The following is a 22,682-nucleotide window of genomic DNA, read 5'->3' as shown; positions in this document are numbered from 1 at the left end:
CCTTTACTTCGCTTTTTGGTTTTCGTTCTTAGAGAGGTGTAGTGGAAAGACTAGAGGGAAGAGAGACAGAGAGAAAGCTTGTCAGCTCCAAAAAACTCTGAAAGAGACAAGTTCAGGCAAACTCTCTGGGTTGGTGCTGATGCACGTAGGGAGGTTGCAGGCAGTTCACTCTCCATGTTTAGCTTATTTTTATTTTACCAGGCACACAGCAGCGAGGATTACAGGCACAGAGGGATCACAGCACTAAAACGGCTGCAGCCAGGAAATGACCTACAACCTGTGATGGAGAGCTGGATGTTGTCTGCCACTGAGACTAAAACCACGGTGATGCCAGGATGCTGTGAACTGCATCACCTGAGCTAGCCCTTTTCATTACTTATGAATTTGACTTTTAATTTGCGAGAGGAAGAGCGTTTTATTTCTTCTTTCAAAGTAGGATACAGTCTATAAATCTGATTTTGTGTTTGGATTATGTCAGCAAACTGCACATTAGCTGATGCATCTCAAAGAAGCTAATGTGAGTAGGCTATAGGTATCAGCATTAACATAGCTGTACACACCCGCAGGCTATTTATCTAGGTAACAAAGCCGAATAAATATCTGTTTATAGTCAACTGAGCTGACTCACTGCATGCTACAACTCATAGTGCTCTGGAGGAGAGGCTAGGGCTAATGACTAAGACAGTTTCCTGTGTCACAGTAACCTAAATACAGAAAGCAATTTACCTCATCTGACTGTTATCTTTTATTTAATTATTAAAGTCCTGAATGGCTTTAATCTCAGGTATCTCTCTCCTATTCTTGTCTGGCTGTACGTTTGGCTATTATTTGGACACAATCGATCTCCATGTAACAGTGGCTGTGTTTGGTAGCAGACTCTTGATGAAACTGAGGCCTCTGTCGCTTCATTAAAATGGGGTTTGAGTGGGAATCCAAACCGGCGTTATCTAAAACTCAGATATATCAGAAGTAGTATGCACAGATTCAAAAAACAAGGAACATGCTGTCTGCCGCACAGCACTGTCTGCTCCCCTACCTTCCTCATGGAGGCCGCTCCTGAGCTTCCTGAGCCGGAGTACCTGCAGGCGGGCACACAGGGTTGAATGTAACCACAAACGACTTCCATCAATCACAAGCATGTGGTCCAACCACAAACAACCACAAACACAAACTCACCTGTCTGTTGTGTCTGCTCGCAGCGTGTCCGCACCTCGCTGAGAGGCAAGAAAAGAAGACTTCATTAAAGCACTTTTAAAAACTGCCCACACCTACATGGCAGGACACACATACACATTTCTTCCACAGTTTTGGTTTGTCATTGTCACATCGTGTTTTGTGGCTTGTGCCTGCACGTTGTACGGTGTAAGTTCTGTGGTTTCTTTTTGTATTTCTATTCCAATATGTATTGAAAACCTGCAGTGTTGATTAATTGTGTTGTAAAAACACAATTTAATACAATACTAGCAAGCAAAACTAGCTAACTGCACATGTATTTAGTGTTTTTTGTTAAATGGTCATATGATCTGGACTCTCACATATTGAATTAAGCATTAAATCTTATGAAATACAAGACAAGACAAAGTATGGTACAGGGTCTAGTACTGCAACTAAAAAGAAAAATGCATTTCAAGTTGCCAGACTGTCCTTAGGCTCCAGCTGCTTCACATCTGTTCAATTCATTCACCAACACATCATTTTGGCTGGTTACACGCATGGTTTCCTGGTGACTATGATTTAATCAGGTGTGCTGGTGCAAGAATTGTTCAAATGTGTGGAGCTGACATTTGCCACTACCATAAAAACTCCCAATGAAATGCATTTTACACAATTTTCAAACAATTACATTTGGGTATTATGAATGTACATTATTTTTTTGCTAATCTCTGACCAAGTGTGGACCCAGAAAGACCCTTGGTGTCATACAGGGTCACGTGATGCACAAGGTAGCCTTTAGCACCCTCAGTGAGACGACTGCCAGAAAGCTTTTCCAACACATGGTTAATGTTGTGAAAGGGTTGCATTTTGGTTAGATGTAGACACCTAAAGTACTTGTTTAGGTTTAGGAAAACATCATGGTTTGGGTAAAAATAAGTATATTTATGCAAGCGATGTAAGTTAAGTATGTTATGTTATGTACGTAGGCTAAAATAAGTCAGCACTGTCTTTTGGGATATGAACCCTGGTCTCCTGGATGAAAGGCCCATGTTTTACCCATCCCTCCTCCATACGTGAACTTTTTGCTCTTTATGCTACATCACCTCACCACTGGGGTTAGTTTGAAAGCCTGGTGCATCTCATGCAGACGAAGGGCACATTGAATGTCTGTATGAGACACCGAGGGGTGCAACAAAACGCTGGTGTTTGACGCCCTGGAAATGAAACTAATCCATAGCTATTAGATGTGATCAGACTGTGGGGGCCATTAATATTATACAACACAATTGATTGAATGTCCAACATACTTATGCTGCTCTGGATGATTTCAGGGTAACTATACTGTGTAGACAATGTGTAATGTGCTGTACTAAAGTACATGACTGCTGGACATGAAACATGAAACTTCACTACAAATTGTCCACTGGTAAGTTGAAACATATTGTTTTTTGCTAAAATGTTGGTGTTAATGGAAAAGAATCATACAGAGACAATGAGACACAGAAAACAAGCAGGTCATTAAGGTTAGCGTATGCTCGTTAGTGCAGGACAGTAAAGGCTATTTCATGTGCCACCAAATAGATATGAGTCACCACCACGAGAGACACACAGCTGAGAGGGTTAGAGAGGGCTGGTGTTAGCTAAGCTGTTAGCACCCCGTGTGTGTGTGTGTGTGTGTGTGTGTGTGTGTGTGTGTGTGTGTGTGTGTGTGTGTGTGTGTGTGCATGTGTGTGTTTGCGTGTGTCGCGTTTTAAGCACAGTCTGTCAGTTGCGCTTGTAATTGGTCTGGCTGATGCTGAGTCATACACCTGCTCACAGGGATATATGTTTGTGTGTGCGCATGCCATGCGAGCGTGTGTGTTTGTCCAGAATAAACTCCTATTTAGACTCAGGCGTGTCTGAGGAGATGGGGATATTAGGATGAGTTAGGACGAGTCGTGAGATGGCTACCCTGCATACAAATGCGCTCCCGTGTGCCAGTGTGTGTCTGTTTGTGTGTGCGTCTGTGTGTGAGTGTGTGTGTGCTTGCGTGTGCGTGAGAGAAAATGCAAAGATACAGAGGGGTGTGTCTGAGAGGGTTACTGTCATTCTCATAATCCGTGAAGCTGGCAGCCATGCAATGACAATGATCATCCTCACTCTCCTTTGTCTCCTCTACCTGACACACACACACAGACAACAGTGTGTGTGAACCTGTGAACACCATGACCTATCCTGAAACCACACACAGTTCCCCTCCGAGAGGACACAGACATAAATGTACGACAAGGGAAGTTGTGTGAGAGAGCGAGTGTTCCAGTTTGCTAAGTGGCACCATCAGGATTAAAGCCTTGAAGGTGATCTTAGTGCCACCGATAGGTCTTTTTTACAGAAGACATTTTGACATGTGACAGTAAAAAGCACAGGTGTAAATAAGGAAATGAGTGATGGCTTCCATGTGTCTGTGTTAGTTTCAGGGTCTTGGTATTGTCTCACTGTCACTGCAGACTTGAATAGGACAGAGCCAGAGTAATGTTATTAGTGACACCTGTGCTATTCCTACTTTGACAAGTAGGAAATATTTTACTACATTTATCTGATAAACATAGTTACATTTACAGATCAAGATGTTCCATACACACACTGTTAAAGATTAAACCTGGGCCAATCTTTTCAGCGTGTGATCTGTTACAAGAGTGTCTCAGGACTCCTCGTCACATCTTGAATGTCTCTAAGTTGTTTCTATGTTGCTAAATATTTTTAGACGACAGGTAAAAATGGATCTCTTCAGTTTGGCCTTTAACTAGCTATGACTTTTCTGAGAAAGGCCTGAAATGTTTGCACTTTGCCTCTCACTTATGCACTGCTGTGCTTCTTTTAAAATGTTGTTGTTCATTTTCCTTGTATTTTTCCTGTCATTGTGAAACTGGTTTTGTTTTCCATTTTATTCTTGGCTAACTTTTTATTCCTGTTTTTGTGTTCATTCTGTCTTTCCTCTGTAAAGCGCTTTCAGCTGCATTAAAGGTGCTATGCAAAGTAAGCTTATTATTATTACTATTATTATGAGTTGTTGACAGTTTTGGATAAAGAGTGATTTCCCCTCTAAACATATCAGATGGTTATATTAAAGGGTAAATTTTTCTTTTTTCTTCTTCTTTTTTTTTTTTTTTACAATATTTTCCCATGTTTTTGTGTCTAAGAGACTAATAGGGACAATAATTACTCTTTAGATCTGCACAAATCTGAACTAAATGAGGGCAAAGGTGTCGAGTTTTGTCGATCTAAGGCATATTAAGGCATGAAGGAATTTTTTTCATGGAAATAAACTTCGAAATCTGTAATTGTGATCACAGAAAGACCTAAAATAACCATGTACAACCCAGGAAATAAGAGACTGTGTACATACAGGCAAAGCATCAGGTGGCTGGTCTAGGCGCAGGGTGGAGGACAGCATGGAGGGGCTGATGGGAAAGCTAGGGCTGCTGGGATTACGGCTCTTGCGCCGGGAACGTCTGGTGGAATCTCGCCGACTCTCTCTGCCTGGACCCTCGGGCTCCTCCTCGATCACCAGGATCTTGTCGTCGCTAAGGTAACGCAGCAGGGAGTTGTCTGAATCTGTGGGGATAAGGGGCGGTAGAGGGATGGAGCAGTTAGAGGAAGGACAGGCTCAACTGAGCGGATGACAGAAGGAGGAAAACCACAGAGGGGGGAGATAGCGTCGCAGAGTCGAGGGAGAACCCCAGAGTAGAAACAGATGATGGTGAATAGACCCTTACAGATAAAAACCCAACAGAAAGGGATAAAAGTGCCTCGGAGCTGTAGCATCTGATATGGATCCACAGCCGGGGACATACAGCTAATCTGTTTGCAATGATTATGCTGATTTGGAGGGCACCACTGCTAAATCTTGTCAGTCACACAAAGTTTTAGTCCGCTTTCGCTCCAGATAGAAAAAGCTTTGCACTTAATTTGTTTATTATCCATATACTTAAATGTGAAAAAGTAAAAAGTGACTGAGAGAAAGAGAAGGAGAAAGGCAGACCTCCGACAGCAGTATTGTGCTTTAATGTTATTCATGGACTTTCTGACGGTAGAGTGGAGGAACCTCGGTCGAATACAGATCGAGTCTCGCTGCAAAACGGTGAAGCGGGTTAGAATTGGCCACATAGAAAAACCCTCATTTCCAGAGCGGCTGTATAAATGCAATTTCTTTGCATTTATGTTTACTTGTCGCTCTGTCAGATACATACCTGGCAGATATGTATCTTCACACAACCACACCACCATGGATAACCAGAGGATGAGCTGAAATGCGTTGAGCTGAGTATGGAGCAAAGCACAGCACCAGTCCGACCCGTTTGTGTTGAGGGGCTGTGTTTTTTTTGCATGTACGTGTGTTTGTGTGTGTATACCTCGGCTCCCTCTCTTGCCCATGCTGGGTTCCTTGGCCTCGGCCATCCAGTTATATTCAGGGGGCATGGAAACAGGCCTTAGGTCACCTGGAACAACCAATCAGCAGTCAGAGAGTCCGCTAGAGGGAGGGAGTGGGAGTGTTGCGGGAAGGTGTGACTGAGAGACAGCGTGGGAGACAGCTGGAGGGGTGGACAGGTGAGACAAAGTGTGTGCAGGTGAGGGGGAAGGAACGGGTGGCTCTCGAGGGACTGCTATGTCATGCAAGTCAAAGGTCACATGGCCTTACTTTCAGGTTATACTGTGAAGTTACCTGTCTATTCACAGTTAGTCTATTCCCAAAGCACAGGTGAGCACCACACTGCGTCTAAATGCTTCCTGCTCTGAAGCTAATGCTCTGCTAGCGAGCAGGCTGCGGAGACATTGTGTCATGCGTAGATCACGACAGGCTTGTTTTTATGAAAAATATTTAAATGGTCACATTTTAGTATGAAGTTGTTATTGATCGAGATTGCTGCTTTGTGTTAGAGCTGTGTCTCCTTTCATTATCAGATGTCTCTGGCCTGGTATGCAGCATCCTCTGCTGGACCACACATCCACAAAGGACAATTCTGTGGTAGAAGAAATATAATATACTTGTATTGAACGAATCCTTAAAGCGGCATTGGTTGATTTTTCTGGCCCGCACAGACGCAGAAAAAGAAACACAATCTCTTCTCACATTATGAAGTTGTTATGGTGAATGAGTTCAATCACCTATTCACACATCCAACAGACATAAAGCAACATTAGCATTTTTTGAACAAATGTAAGTCACATGCTTTTTAAACCCTGATTTTGTCTCCACCAGCTTCTGAGGAAAATATTTGATTAGCTAAATGCTCCACTATGTTAACCTACTAGTTGTAACTTTGTCTATTTGCCATTTCTTACTAGGCAGGTAGCATACAGTTGGTTTATTAGAGCATTTTTTGCTGCCTGCTGTGGCTGAAAACAGTGTTCATGAGTTAACAGCCATTAATAGCAAAACAAAGTAAAAGAGGCTAAAAGGCTGAGTACACCTGCACAGAGTGGGGTCAGGTGGTAATTCCTTGTGGGTTTGTCACTATGAGGGACAGCTTTTGCACAATACACTGACCCATTGTTAATACAACAATGTTGAATTAAATGTAGTTTTCAAAATCTGATTAAATATAAGGTTGCTTTCATTTCTAACTCTCTCGCCTCATTGTGTTGGGTGCCTTTCCACTGATTACCTGCTTACAGTGCAGTAGCTTTACAGTGCAAGGAACCTATAGCTAACAAGGACACCATAATATAGTCTTCTCATGCCTCCATCTGTCACATGACCCCCGCCTTGCACATCATAGGCCCCTTGAGAATCTCGAAGACGGCACAGGATGCTTGGGAAGCTGTCTTGGACAAAGGTGACACAGGTGGTGGGGCAGACAGGGAGCTGGAGACAGTGTTTTTGGACTGACCCTTAGGCATGTGATCAGTGGTTTTGGGTCGTGTGCACGTAAAGACACAAAGAAGCAGAGCCATGGAGCGAGTGATGAACACATAAGGAGGAGTTCTGAGAAAAAAAGTGAGAAAACTGGTGGAAGAGAACATGCTGCTTTACAAAACAAGCACAGCCGTTACTGCCCCATTCACGCTGTCGAGTTGGCCTCTCCGTCTTACCATGGGTGGGGGTCTTATCCCGCCGGCGGACCCCCGTATTGCGGCCCCTGTCGTAGTCGGGGCCCGGGGGTCCGTCTCCCTCCAGCAGGGAGAAGAACTGGCCGCTGTCCTGGTCCAGGTAGTAGCTGACCGCCTCTGAACCTTTGGAGCCGGACTGGGAGCTCACGCTGTAGCGGCTGATGTCGTCGCAGGACATCAGCCCCAGCTCCTCCCTGGGGTGAGCAGAGTTGACATCATCACTGTCATCAGCGCCATCATCAGTGTCATCAACACGATCATGATAATCAACATAATCACCATCATCAAACATCTGTGCGTGCAAGCCTCTGACCTGGTGCTGTAGAGTCCAGAGACAGGAGAGAGGATGTAGACGTCCTGCATGCTGGGGGCATCCATTTTGGACATGCCCAAAGTCCCGCCGGGTGTTGGGGAGGTGCTGGTGGGGCTGGTGGGGACCGGCTGAAGGGAGAAAGAGGAGAGAAAGAAGAAGAGAATGACTACATGATCACCTTTTCATTGAAGTATAATCGGAGGGTGATGAGGGGATCTCGGAGCAGCACAACCTGCAGAAACCAAGCAACAGATCTTTTTCTGCCTCACAGAAAAACAAACAAGCACACAGTTTACGGTGTTACGAGGGAAGGGAGCCTTTTATTTGTGATATCTTCCTTGTGCTGCAGCCAGCGCTCATTTTAACACCGAATCACAAACAAGAGTTATTTCCACAGAGCTGCCATGTTGTGTACGTTGTCTTTTTTTCTATCTGTCTGACTGTGCAGCCTCTCCCACGTTCAATCGCTTCGCTATTTTGTCATTTTGTCTCAAGCCTCTTCACTCACACAGGGCTCTCCATGTCTGTTCCCATGACAACCTCTCCTCTCCCCGTTCTTCCCCAATACTCACCCCTCTCCCGCGCCACAGGAGAAGGAGAGGACGGAGGAAAGCTAGCGTGGCCTCCTACCTCAGCTTGACTCAAGGACGCGTACATTCATTTGTCATCAGGTCCTCTGTGAGGACAGGATGCCTCGCTTCTGATGTCATGGAAACTCAGTCCAAATTTCAAGTGAATTATATTTGTTCACAGCCGGAACAGCTGGGGTGACAAATACGTAGCTCATACCCACAATTTCTCCCTGAGGAGGAGGTTTCCAGGTTTTGAAAAATGGAGAGTTTTACTGTACGACTGAGGAGGACGCTCCATTTTAGAGAGGAGATGCGAGTGTGGACAGAATGGATAAACAGACACAGAGCCCGAGCGATGGCGAGGCGGGCAGCATTCTCATTAAGGAAGCCCAGTGTTTCATCATTTCATCAGCAGTGCATTAAGCGAACACCCCCCCCCCCCCCCCCCCCCAACCACCACCACCACCTCCATCCCCAGGCCATTTCTATATCTTCATCTCTTTCCCTCTCGCAGTCTTCCTCTTATGAAGGCAGCTTACAGTAAGACGGCTTCACAATAAATAATGAAGACGGGGTGGAAAGAGAGGGACGTGAGAGAGAGGAGAGAGCAAAGGAAATAGGACAAAGAGAGAGAGGGAGAGAAAGAGTGCAGGAGAGGGAGAGCGAGGTGGGGGAGCTGCGCAGTGTGGTGACTGGAGCTGAGAGTGAAAACAGTAATTTAGTGATTACAGCCCACTGCTGCCTGCATGGAAAAGTGTGTGTGTGTGTGGGGGGGTAGAGATGGGACCTCCACAGCAGGCGAAATTCCAGTCTGTTAAAACAGCACTTAAACCATTTGACCCCTGCTGCGTCCACTCCAAACCAACTAAAAATCTAATGCTCACGCCCTCCCCAGACCAGTGTTTCTGATCCCACCGCCTGCACATGCACACATGCAGGCTCACTATCACACTCAAATATGCTTAACATAATATTTTGACCATGTAAGGGTTCAACCGAATCAGTATGAATAAAAACGTTTACAAAGATTGCAGTTTTCAATATGTAACAGTCTTTTCTCACAGCAGACACTTTGACCCGTCACAGTATGGAAAAGCACAGGTGTTACTCATAATATTATTATTCAAGTGTGAAAGTAAGGCATGACATTGTGACAGTGAGCCTGCATGCACAATACCAGGACCCTGAACCTGAAGCCATCATTTGTTTTATTATTTACACCTATTGAAAGGCCTATTGAATCTTAGTCTAGTCTGAATTAGAGCCTGACCAGTACCGGACTTTATAGGCTGACTATGATATCAGTGTGTGTGTTAAACATATCAGATAATGATATATTTGCCTTATAAACAAGCATGTTTGATAAGAATACCTTAGATTGGGTTATCACACACAGTACATATTTCAGAATAATAGCAACTGAGTTTATTTTTTTTAAAAAACTTGATTTCTGCAATAAACTGCAATTTCTTGGGATATTGACCAACACATAGTCCAATACACATCTTAAGACAAACTAACATCATGAATACAAAATCACAAGCTGTTAATACTGGCACTGCCAATTAACTATTTCAGAATTAAAATGAAAATCAAACCTTTGTCTTTGATGGGATTGCAGAGACTTTAAGTTGCATTTGCTGTCTCAAAAATAGAGCAAATGAATGGGACCGTAAATAAGATGTCAAAGAAGCAATAGCCCCTCACCCATTCAGCTGGCCCATCAATAATACATAACCGGCCAATACATGTTGCCTAAAATAGCATGAATGCAGGAGTAATTATTTATGCATCTAAACATATAACAGATTTATGAAAGCGGGGGTCACAGACAATGTGCGGCTCACGTGTGACCGGCGACGTGAACTGTGATGTAGCCTTCAGCCGCACATGAAACGAGTCCCTACGTGCACATTTTGCAGCAGACAAGCACGAACGCGATAGGCGGCGTCACAGTAATCCTCAACTTATTAGTTAAAATCACTGCCAGCATCATTGAAATTAAAGCAGCTCACTGAATTGCTTTTACTCCATCCTACCACAGATGAGACAGACACACATACACACACACAGAAAGAGAGAAAGGGAAAACGAGACAGAGAGAGAGAGAGAGAGAGAGAGAGAGAGAGAGATGTGCTGTTATTTAGCAGAATGAAAGAGGTTGCCATAGAGGGATTTGGGGCTGGAATCACATGATAATTTGTGAGATAAATTGTTTCCTTTGTGGATTCAGTTATAATCCAGCTGAACGTTTGCCACATTTGGGCTAAACTTCACAGCCGTGCGATTCATCCTCTAAAACCAGGCTTAGAGGTATGAGTGTGCACACGTTTGCATGTGGGTTTGTTTTTGCAGTGTGTACGTACAGTATGTTTCCAAAACCTAGCTTACAGAATGCAGTGACCCAGTTCCTTCACCTCTCAAAGGAGCATCGCGACTGATAACAGAACACATCTCCCTTCATGCATGCACAAACATGCACAGAAACACACTTGCGCTGACACATACAGATGGACAAGCTTGCATACGGCCATGCTTAGAAATGTGTGCACACCCACCCGCCCCCAGTATCCACACACTCTCTCACACACAGGCTGTTTAGCAGGATATTTTGGATTCAGTGCATTATCTCCAGTATTTGCTGAGTAGCGGCTCTTGTTTCAGAGCCAGTGGAGCTGCCTGTAGTTGCTTATGAATAATTAAGCGCTCCAGTCTCTCTGAGAGAGAACAAATCTAAAACACTCCTTTCTTCTCTTCTCCCACAGATATCTCGGCGCTCTGATCTGGGCGCTCACGGCGCGTTTGTGTCTCAGCTTCCCATCAGGGTAGAATTCCCACAATCCTCTGCTGTTGCACGCAGCAAATATAACAATAAGCTCGTGGTAACAACTTAGAGTGATGATCTAACAAGGCAGCAAGCTTGTTAAAGACAGAGACGGTGATGAAGTTGCAGCAGGCTTTATGGTTATTACAGGCTTTTAATGGTTTCTAGGCCATTACGGAAAACCGCATCCACAAAACACTGAAGTCTCTCATGTAAACATGCACTTACATGTATCCTGCATATGCTCGCAGACATGTAGGAACCAGACAGTCATCAGACATAGCCCTCTGCTCACCCCTTTGTCCGTCTAGGCACAACTTGTTCTTTCTGTGCACCAAAACGTGAGTGATTTTTCTGAGCTCTGAGTGAGTGACGGATTTACAAAGTATTTGCCCTTAAGTGAAATGTGTACACCCGCTCTGAGCTGTGAGCCTTCAAACAAACATTCCACCTTTTAGAGATACTTCACATTAAAAATGTACTCTCTTTTGAAAAGGAGATGTCCTTTGGGGCAGAGGTTGAGTGAATCAGACCTAAGTCTCAATAAATATGAATGTGAGTGGGAGTGTGGATGGACCCTTTGGTGACCTTGCATTGCCCTGCATGAGCCCCTGAGCTGGAAGTTCAGGCCATTTTATACACAAAACTATGAAGCACAGATAGAAGATTTAATTAGCTATTTTACACACTTCATTATCTCAATTTTAAGCCCTCTCGATCTAAAAATATGCTGTATGCTTTTGGTAAGCATAATTTCTCTTCAGGTGGAGGTTTAGCTACCAACACATTTATGAATGGCTTTCAACTGTGCCAGCAGAACGGCAGGCGGGAAAAAAATAAGAGATTTGTTGAAACGCTCAACAGGGGGATGGACGCAAGGTCAAACAGTTAGCAAGTTTCCTTTGAAAATATTTGTTTAAAATGCCAGTAGGAGAATGAGAGTAGAGGAGAGTGTGGGCAGTAAAAAACAAGAGCTGAGAGTGAGTCAACGATAAAGCCAGAGGTACAAACTGCTCACTGTACATAGTGTGAAATCATCCTACCTCAAATCCTTAACTGTAAGTACAAGAAGTGCACAGACACACACGCACGAGACAAGACGGACAATTTCTTGCTTCTTTGTTCGAAATTCAAATGTGGTAATGTCTGTCGCTGAATCGGCACTTTTCAGATCGGTATGTGGTGAACAGCTTGTTAGAAAACTGCAGTTTAGGTCATCCATGTGTTGGTGGCGTTTACCTGCAGGCCCAGCGGTTTCCAGCGGACGTTCCTGAGCAGAGCTGGTGTGGAGCTCAGGGTGTTCTGGGGCCTTTTCTTCAGCGTGAGGATGACTCCACATGGGTCCTCTCTCAGCGCGTTGACCAGGTTCTTCAGCTGCCATCCCACCTGAGGAGCACACACACCGGGCTAGCGAAACAACTGCTGCAAACCACCACACACACACGCTGTACACTGTGCACTCCTGTGGAAAACCACCACGCACAGTTCTAAGCTTTAAAAAACTGCTGCTGCAAACCACCACGCACAGGTCCTGAGAGCGCCTGTCCACAACACCACATGAGGCTATTCATTTATTTCTGGATATTTTATTACAAAGGGACAGTAGAAATATGATCGTAAACGAGAAGAAGAGAGATGCATCAAAGGTTGAACTGGGGATATTGGTAGTCCATGGTCAGCGCTAAGTACTCAGGCAACTTGCTAGCAGCAGCTAGTAGCTATACAGCCAAAGACAGTAGAGTATAATGAGAAGCAGTTAGCGGCTACTCTGCCCCCATGCGCCACTACCAGTATGTAACATGTGATGACAGTGACCATATCCACTGTTTGTACTGTATATCATTTCAGGCCAGTATGTTCCTCAGTGAATTGTGGTATAAAATAAGACTAAAGGCCTCAGAAAAGCTGGTCAGTTTTTAATGAATATAGTGCAACCATTTCCCCACAGCTCCTGGACAGCAGGGCACGGAGTCAACTTTTTTTAAATTCCTGAATTCCTTGGTTCAAGACCGAAGCCATTACAAGCCATCATCACCAAATTTGGTGCATAACGTATTTGAATGAGCCATAAAATGTTTTTATGCTTTACCATTTCTCTATAATTAGTTAGCCTCTCTCACATACAATTAGTTGCCAATTTATTAGGTAGTCTTGGCTAAAATGAATACTGCAGTGCACTAATGCAACAGTCCTGTAACAGATGTTACCCTAATGAAGGTTATGATGTTCAGTTTGGAAAACAAAGTGCCCATTTCAAAGCTCTAATATTCCCATCACAATCATGTGATTGAGATCCAAAAATTACAGCTAACATCAGCGAATAAGTATATTGTCAGTCACTGTGTACTTTTTTAACACTTTGCTTTTAACAAATACGTGTACAGTACAAATAACAGCAACGCTGAAGAAAAATATGTCTTTACAAACATGAAGTTAATTCATATATTTTATAGACAGAAAAAGTCATATTGCATATTGCAAGATAAGGTAAAAATTAATATAATACATAAGTAATAAACATCGTAATGTGTGTATTTTGATGTTGACCTGGCTCTACATGCAGATTAAAAACTACAGGCCACTACAGACAGACTGCCACATAAAACTTTTTACAATCAAACGTATTACTGAATCTTCACCAAACCGGTTATTACTCTTCGTGGCTACCAATACAGCGAGACACACTACCACAATGCACCACACTGTCCTAGCACCTCCGGTCTGAAAACACTGTCATATTAAAATAAAGTTTGGCTTCATCAGTCGGCTTAAGTTCTGTAGAAAAGAGCGAGCTGGTAAAATAGTAAGAAAAGAGTGCTGACTGCAGAATTTCCTCGTGGCTCCAGCCAGCCTGTCTCCAGAGCTCGCAGCGCTCGTCAGGCCATTGATTGGCTACACTGGTCTCAGCTACTGGAAGTGTCCGCAGAGGCCGTCGCGCTCATACATAGTCACACACGCACAGACAAAACTGCTCTGACCCTATTCCCGACATAATGATGACCAGCATGTGTCAGCCTTCAGCGGCCCACCGCAGACGAATAAACCACTGTATGTTTGTATGTATGTTTTGTCCTGTTCTGCCCACTGAAACAAAAGAGGATTCATTCATCTGTGGTCTGATTTATCAATTCAAACTCTGCAACTGTAATTCATTGCCTAATGACAGATACAGGACAAATCAAAATGTGGCAGTTTTAGAGTTGTTGAACGGCTGCTTGAGCTCTTTGGCGTCTTTCATTAAGGGGCAGTGTAGCATCTGGGACATAAGCTTGTTTGCTTCCTGATTGTTCGATGAGCACATCAATACCACTCTCACTTTCGTCCATTTAATATGAAGCTACTGTCAGATGGTGGTTAGCTTAGTTTAGCAAAAAGACTGGAAGCAGGGGGGAGCAGGTAGCCTGGCTCAATCCAAAGGTAAAAAAAATCTGCACAGCAGCACGTCTTAAACTGACAAATTACCACATTATATCTTCAGCTTTTCCCTGTAAATGGATGGATCTGGCGATAGGCCATAATCTGTTTTTATGGCAAAAATAACACCTGAGTTCCATTTATCCAGATATCATTGATTTGTGTATGTCGGGGCCTCTGGGTGGCGCTGCTCTGAAACATGAGTCAACCTTTGAGGTGTTGAAGCCTGGGAAGCTCTTGACATGACGCCAGTGCTGCTACCATCCCAAGGGTGAGATTACCCCCCCGCACATGGAGCGGCTGCAGAGCAGAGGACAGACAGGTGAAGTGAAGATAATCTGTTGGTGCCTGTTACAACCAGGCTCGTTGGTGAACGACACGCTAACTTGCTGACAGATTCCATGTTTTTGTGTTTGTAGCTGGGCTACACCAGAGGATATTTGGTTAAAAGAGATAATATTTTGTCATCGTTCTCCTTGCTGGAAGGGATGTAATGTAGGTTCGGTGCATTTTATGTGGAGTGAGCACTGTGCCGGACTCCATTTAAAAAATAGCCTTTTAAATGCTACATTGCTCATCAACAACTGATCATATGGCAAACCAGGGGGCAATTTGGCTTTGTGTGCTCTGATTAATTTGGCATGCAGTTAACATACCAGTCATGATTTTGTTTTAATGAAACTCAGCCTCTGGCATTTGCTCTTAGTGTTCTTCACCACTGCGTTGGGAGAAGGAAATAACAGGACTAACAGGCGAACCACCTTTAAAAGTGGCCTATTTTCTTTATTATTCATCTTATTTGATTTAATTTATGCCAATGTGATGAGTGGTTCCAACCTCGCAGCACAAAGCAGTCAACCTAGGTGAAACAACCACTGCTTCTCCTGACTGTAGCTTCATATTGAACAAACAGATAAGGATGTGGTATCGATTTTCACATCTAACTTTCAGCATAGATAAGCATGTTTCCCAAAATGTCAAACTATTCTTTGAACAAAAGTTAGAAAAGCATTTTGCTCTAGCGTCATATGATTTTAAACAATGCTCAGCGTGTGACAGATAATTCATTTGCCTCTGAAGGAGTGAGATGTTTTCATGCCAAACGGAAATCCTGAATTAACCTGAAGTGAACTGGACCTGATCAAGCTAAACTTCTGTACCCTTGTTAGATCTTCCACAATGGTAAACAGCCCACATTGTATGTTAACAGCAAACACAAAGCCTATCCTAACCAGGCCAGTTAGAACTATTGTGTTATGCAAATACACAGAGAGAAGGGGGAAACAGAGAGACCTACCAAAATAATAATAGAGCATAAACTGCTGCTTGAGAGGTTTTTCAAATCCCTGGGGTCTTCATTATTTTCCCAGATGCTATTACCTCCACATAATTATGTTGCCTCTTCAAACAATCAGTTTGTTATTTGAGCAAATTCCACATTTTACCTCAAAAGAGAAGCTGAGCTAAAAACTGTGAGTCCTGTTTTGAAGTGGGTCTCAAACAGAAGCTCATGCATAGACATGAAGGCAGTGCTGTTGCTAAATACGTGGGCTAGGCCTACATAATGATTCTATAATGTAATGGAATATGTTCATTCAATATTCACACTAATCTAATTTCCAAGTATGGAGCCTCACTAGATAAACTTATCAGCCGTGATGTTGACAGAGAGTTTGCTGCTGGTGTGTATCCGTCTTCCTCTTCAGCAGCTTGACTTGACTCTTGAAAAAAGAACTCTACTGACGAGAGACTTCCCTCTGCTGGTCTCCCCCCTTTCTTTTCATCCTCTTCCTCTTCTCCCTAAGTCCCTCTTTACTTCCTCCTCCCTTTTTCACCCAACTCTCTGCCAGCTTGACTTCACGACTTCACCCCCCTTTCCCCATCACACACACACACACACACACACACACACACACACACACACACACACACACACACACACACACACACACACACACACACCTCTGTCTCCCCCTGCTTATCTCCTTCCCCAGGGTGAAGGATCAGAGTGGTGAGGGTCTAGCTGTGGGAGTAATGAGGGGTTGGGGCTGAGAACCTGGCAGGGTGCGATCTGCACTGTCACCCCGAGAAGAGAGAGGGAAAGAGATAACACGCACCTCCCTCACGCGTCAATCAACCGCGCTCCCCAGCGCCTGCACTCGCGCTTGTGCATGAACAGCACCTATCCAGACGTACGAGGAAATGCTTATTGAAAAAAGCACGCAAACGGCATCTACACACAGACACAAACCGCTTTTTTTCTCCTCAGAAATCTCAAATAAACGCCGGAACAAATCGTTTGTGCCAGCGCTGACAGCACAGGCAATAGACAGGGCGCTCAATCACATGCTCTCACAAGGCACCATTCCATTTAAAATGGCTGCCCATTTTTGTGCTTCTCTCTGATGTGAAGAGTTGAAGGCAGGAATACAAGTTATTTGAGTCTGAAAGTGGAACATGAGTTCACATTTCAAACCAGACGCCTCCTTCAGGGGTTTCTTATGACAATGGGAACAAATTCCGGAGAGTGAGCTGACAATCACGCTGGACTGAACAAAGGTCTTGTAACAATCGTCCTATAATCTGCTCCTGCAGCAAGTCTAATTAGCCTACATAGCGACACAGGCACAGGACAGGAAGCACCATGGCGGCAGCGGTGGTGGTGGTGGTGGTGGTGGTAGCAGACATCATGTATCTTGACATCTCCTCAACATAGCACAGAATGGAGAACAAAAGACAATTTGCGGTATGTATTCACAGTGGAAACACGAGGAAAGTCCATTTCCTGTGACTCTTGATGACTACAGTGTTGGCTTTGAAAGCTTTTTAACTCACCACTGTCTGGTGGTTGACTTGGATCACCTCATCCCCTGCGTGGATCTTCTTGCACTGGTCTGCTGGAGACTGTGGAGGCAGAAATTGGGGAAATAAAGGTCACTGCAAACAAATTCAGGACATATTAAGGCAGAGGTTCATTTTCATTGTGGAATTAGAGAACCTAAACCACAGTTGGGTGAATGTCAACCTTCAACCCTGAGCGAAACAAAAACTCACATTCTCTGTGGTTCCGGTGATAACGTGGAGTCCATCGTACGTTGATTTGATATACATCCCCTGAAACACAAGCACATACAGGCATGGAGGGAGGATTCAGCATAACACAGAGCGCAGAGGAAAATACATATGTTTATTTTATGTTTGAGTCTTGACTCACAGATGGGTGACACACAGGAATAATTAGCACGAAGTGGTATTGGTATTGGTCAACGGAGAGCCTCCAGAGCAGGTTTAATTCTTTGAGCTCTTTTCGTTTTCTGCATTGACAATGGTGGTGGAGAATGCTGTCTCACATGTTGATCCAAACTCTCCCACTGCCGTTTAATTCATTTGACTTCGAAGGCTCTTGAGTATGATTGACTCCTCAAACTAATCAGTGACCTCTGCGGAAAACATCTACTTTTACTGTTTTTCCACAGATTTCTTCATGTATTTCCATTAATTCATCTTCATCTGCACATGAAACTTAACGCCCCTAAAGACTTGACCTAAGACTTAAAGGTAAAAAAAAGCATTTTTGGTTTTGACCCTATGAAGACCTTTCACAATAAATAATGAACAAGACTGCAAAGTTATGTAAAAACACTATTAACCGCTTTGAAAGGAGAAACTTCCAATGTCATGTGAAAAGCTGTCTAAATAAATAATTCCCAAATTTGAAGATGTGTGACTTTAGTTGGATTGGTCCTTTGAGACTTTAGACTTCACATGCCCCAGATGAAGTAAAGCTGCATTCATTTTAGGTGTAACCAGCGGGTGATTTGAGGGGGGATGAGGGGGAATGCCACCACCCTTGTTGACAAAATGACCAAAATGCATCCCCCTGGTTAACCTATCATGTTGGTCTAGTCTGCCTGACTCATTGATCCTTTATCTGTCTTTTGGTGTAAGGTTAGAAGTTGGTGCAAGTTAAATCTATGCCCCCAACAATAGCTCTGAAATGTCAGTAGCCTAACTGTGCTGTGTATTCATAAATCCATGGTGCTGTCTGTGGTGCTGAAGTAGCATACAAATTTATTATTGCACCTTTTTCCCTCAGTCTCACCATTCTGTCAGTTTTGTCTTGGATCCATAATATTCTCTAAACTATATACTGTAAATACTCAGTTCTCTATGACTGTATATTGTAGCGTATACACTCCATAGAGTGGTTCATGATCAAAGTGACAAGGAGCAACAAGTAGTCGTGGAAGAGCGAGAGGATCACAGAGACACGCTGCTGCCTGTAGTATGAAGTATTTCTCTGGTTATTCAGTCTGTGCTACTGAAAATAGACCCTCAGACCAAACTGTCTCTGCCTTTGTCACCATAAGTGACCCCTTTCCTATTACACATAGTCATTTAGTGCATGGTTTATATGAAAATACTGATTAGTGCATCTCTAAAAACAGCTCTAGTGGATACATGCGTGTGCATGCTCAGCTGTATCCTTACCAGCCCTTCACTGGGCATGATGCTGGTAAGGTGGACCACCTCCAGATGGGCAGACTGAGAGACCAGAGAGTCCGACGACAGAGAGATGATGTGGTCGCATATCCCTGCTAAGGTCTTACACTAGAGAGGGCATCGGAGGTAAAGGAAGCAGAGGAAAGAGAGAGAGAGAGGGTGACAAAAAGAGAAAGACAGAAAGTTATTGAGATTGGTTTTGGTCCACGAGGGATGCTGTGACCTAGCTGGAGGAGGTGAAACAGAAATCATTTCATCAGATTGTTCCACATCGCCACTTCCATCACTCCAGCACACAAACTGTTTCCTGTCACAGTCTGTCCACAGGCATACCCACAAGACACTGTCACAGACAGAACAACACATCACCGATACCAGCTAACCCCGAGGTGCCCAGATGACATTTTCTAACATCTAAATTACAGAGCACAAATTTCATTTGTTCATATCTGTAATTTTTGGTATATTTTTTGGAGGATAAGGGCTATTTATGCCTTCACATCAACTAAACAAAAGCAGACACAGTGGTTAAATTAGCTGTGCTGTAGGTTTTTCTTCACACTGCACTTAAATTCCTGTGCATCTGAGAAAATATGTGGAATAAAAAGCATGGCTTCACCTTGCCTTTGTTCTAAAGAAACCTTGACTGTTTTTCAGGCTGTTTGTCTGCTTGGTCACGCATGCAAGTTAATTTATCATCAGCAACATCTCTGCCTTCTAATCTTGGCTGACTGACTACAGAGACTCTTACCCTGGTTATCCTGCTTCATCACACTGCCGCTTTGTGCGCGCACACACACACACACACACACACTCTCCTTCTAACAGCGTGTGTGCTCTCTGCAGCGTGTTCGCCTGGTTTCTACGGCCATCGCTGCAGCCAGTCGTGCCCTCAGTGCATCCACAGCGACGGGGCGTGCCACCACATCACCGGCCATTGTGAATGTCTCTCCGGCTTCTTCGGCTCGCTCTGTAATCAAGGATTACTGGATTATAGTGATGAAACAGACAAGATCTTCAACACACACACACACACACACACACACACACACACACACACACACACACACACACACACACACACACACGCGTAGGTAGTGTGAGCACTCACTCACTCACACACACACTCACATACACTATAGCTCAGAGCCTATGATTCATTCAGCATGAGAGAAAAGGTGGAAGATCTTCAGTGAACTGGCTATGTGATGCTTATTCTCTCTCTCTCTCTCTCTCTCTCTCACTGGCTCTCTAACACAAACATAAATATACACAATCCTTTTCTGGGTCACTTATTTGAACATTACACCGAATGTTTACTTTTGCGTTCGTACAGAAATTTTATGTTCCAGTCGACGTGCACACATTATGTAAAGGGACACCCAGGACTCATCCACAGACACCACAACAACAACATTTTGAGCTTTAATTCGAAAAAAAAATAAATAAATTAAAGGGGAAATAGACAGGAAACTCGGAAATAAGTGGAAGAATACCAGAAGCAGAGTGTATCTCATCCAGCCTATGGAGCCATAAATAGCATGTGAGGTCCCCAGTTGGAAACCACAGCGAGTGACAATGTTGTGGCTCTGCTTGCATCCCTCTTTGATCATTGGTTTAATAGTCTTGACCTGAGATTAACTCGGACCAAGAAGACAAAAGGCCAGTAACCAGTGTGGAGACTCTTAACTCCTCCAGCTCTGACACACCCAGCCTTGATCTGACACGCCTCCAGAGAATCAGAGCGCAGATTATAGGGAAGTTAACTTATGTGGCTGGCTGGCGTGAGATTTAAGAGCAGTCACATAGAAAGCCAGACATAGTATGCTGCCAAATGGATTAAGCTCTGGCTGCACACAAGCCCCCTCCTGCCCCCCCACCTTGTTCACTGCCACCCTCATTCTCACTCTCTCTCGCGCTTTCTTCCTCCTTGCACCTTCTTTCACATGCTCACAAACGCCAAGCACGGTTGTGTAATGCATCGTCTCCACATGCATGAGCATATACACTGTGACAAACATACACCTGACCACAGACGCAGAGAAAGGTGGAGAGGAAAAGAGAGGAAAAGAAAAGCGGGGAGGTTGGGATGGAGAGTCCGGGAGGAAAGGGGAGAAAACAAGGGAAAGGGAAAACACACAACTAGGACAGTCTTATGTAATTCCCCTCATCCTTATGCATGCATGCACATAAAAACACACACACTCATACACACATTTCACGCTCCATCAGACACACAGACTCACACATGCTCATATCTGATCTCTCTCTTCTCTCTCCATCTCTCTCTCTCTCTCTCTCTCTCTCTCTCTCTCTCTCTCTCTCTCTCTCTCTCTCTCTCTCTCTCACACACACACACACACACACACACACACACACACACACACACACACACACACATACACACACACACACACACACACACACACTATCCCTGTCCATCTGATTGCTGCAGGCCATATCTGGAGGAGAGAAGAGTAGCAGTGAGTTTTACATTATTGAGCAGAAGTTGACAAACGTACAACTACCACTACAGTAAGTACGGCAGAGATGACCAGAGCATTGAACAGTGACTGAACCCCATGTTGGATACACACTGGAGACTCTCTGTGTGTCTGTCTGCATCAACCTCCATACTAACCTGACTGGCTCGATAGGTAGGGACCAAGGCTGCACTACCAACACCATTGTCGATCATGCAGACTTGGTCCTATCAGAGTATCTACAGTTATTTCAGTTACAGGATATTACCATTGCATTGGCATGCAAGCAGTCTAATGATGTTGTAGCTTGTTGAGGTGTGGCTCATTTTAGCTATATATGAAACACATAAATTTTATGAAATGATCACGTGTTTGCAATGCAAATGTTCATTTTAAACAGAGGAGTAGTTGAAAAGTAGTGACTGGATTTCCCAAATGATTGAGTAAATGATTGGTGGCACGGTGGGACAAGTGGTAACACTGTCGCCTCACAGCTAGAAGGGCCCAATTCAAATCCTGCTGTGGGCGCTGGTGGCGTGTCCTCCACCATGCCTTCGGTGCCTGCTGCTCGAGGAAAAAAGGGCCTTTCTGTGTGGAGTTTGCATGTTCTCCCCGTGCTCACCTGGGGTATCCTCCATAAAAAAAAAAACACTAAAAACATGCAAGAAGATCACCACCTGACCAATGGTGGCGACAAAGGAACTGGTCCTGGGCGCCGGTCGGCTGGCAGCCCACCGCTCCTGGTCTGCCGTGGAGGAAGGACGGACCAAGGATGGGTCAAATGCGGAGAAAGAATTTCACATATGCATGGTGTGTGCAGTTTCCCCCTTTCATTGTGACAATAAAGGATGTTTCTTCTTCTTCTTCTTCTTAAATATACTAGATAATGTTTCATCAGTGGTCTGTAAAGTAGTTAGTTATTAGTCAGTTAGCAGTTAGCCATTACTCAGTTGGCAGTTGGCATTAAGTTAGCGATTAGCTAGTTAGCGATTAGCTAGTTGGTACTTATTCAGCTAGCTAGCTAGTTAGCTTGTTATTACTCAGTTAGTAATTAGTTAGCAGCTAGAGAGATAGCTGAATAGGTAGCTATCTAGTTATTGAATTAGTTAGGTAGGTAGTAGTTATGCCCTGCAATCGACTGGCGACCGGTTCAGGGTGTACCCCGCCTCTTGCCCGTTGACAGCTGGGATAGGCTCCAACCCCCCTGCAACCCCGAAAAAGGGATAGTCGGTATAGAAAATGGATGGAAGGAATGGATTGTAGTAGTTTTTAGTCAGTTAGCAGTAAGTTAGCATCTTATCAATTAGTGAGTTGGTCCAAATGGAACT

At 44.1% G+C, this 22,682-nt stretch overlaps 1 protein-coding gene across 3 annotated transcripts in view; it reads right to left on the bottom strand.

Moving 5' to 3' along the window:
• The window catches only part of LOC139331286 (connector enhancer of kinase suppressor of ras 2), a 56,627-nt gene that overhangs the window by 10,119 nt on the left and 23,826 nt on the right, over positions 1 to 22,682 (bottom strand). Inside the window, exons 6-16 of one of the 3 annotated variants that reach the window (XM_070962692.1) lie at positions 18,860 to 18,979; positions 17,423 to 17,482; positions 17,204 to 17,272; positions 12,194 to 12,340; positions 7,559 to 7,686; positions 7,228 to 7,439; positions 5,547 to 5,633; positions 4,541 to 4,749; positions 1,177 to 1,214; positions 1,037 to 1,079; positions 2 to 50 (exon numbers count right to left, since the gene is read on the bottom strand). In XM_070962692.1, the coding sequence (XP_070818793.1) occupies positions 2 to 50; positions 1,037 to 1,079; positions 1,177 to 1,214; positions 4,541 to 4,749; positions 5,547 to 5,633; positions 7,228 to 7,439; positions 7,559 to 7,686; positions 12,194 to 12,340; positions 17,204 to 17,272; positions 17,423 to 17,482; positions 18,860 to 18,979 (1,162 nt within the window). The remainder of the gene's footprint in view (position 1; positions 51 to 1,036; positions 1,080 to 1,176; positions 1,215 to 4,540; positions 4,750 to 5,546; positions 5,634 to 7,227; positions 7,440 to 7,558; positions 7,687 to 12,193; positions 12,341 to 17,203; positions 17,273 to 17,422; positions 17,483 to 18,859; positions 18,980 to 22,682) is intronic. The other 2 variants (XM_070962693.1, XM_070962694.1) reach the window with 2 other exon arrangements.

This window comes from Chaetodon trifascialis, chromosome 5, assembly GCF_039877785.1.
Source record: "Chaetodon trifascialis isolate fChaTrf1 chromosome 5, fChaTrf1.hap1, whole genome shotgun sequence".
Taxonomy (NCBI): domain Eukaryota; kingdom Metazoa; phylum Chordata; class Actinopteri; order Chaetodontiformes; family Chaetodontidae; genus Chaetodon; species Chaetodon trifascialis.
The sequence above is the reverse complement of the archived record's forward strand: the minus strand, read 5'-3'. Positions and strand labels throughout refer to the sequence as shown.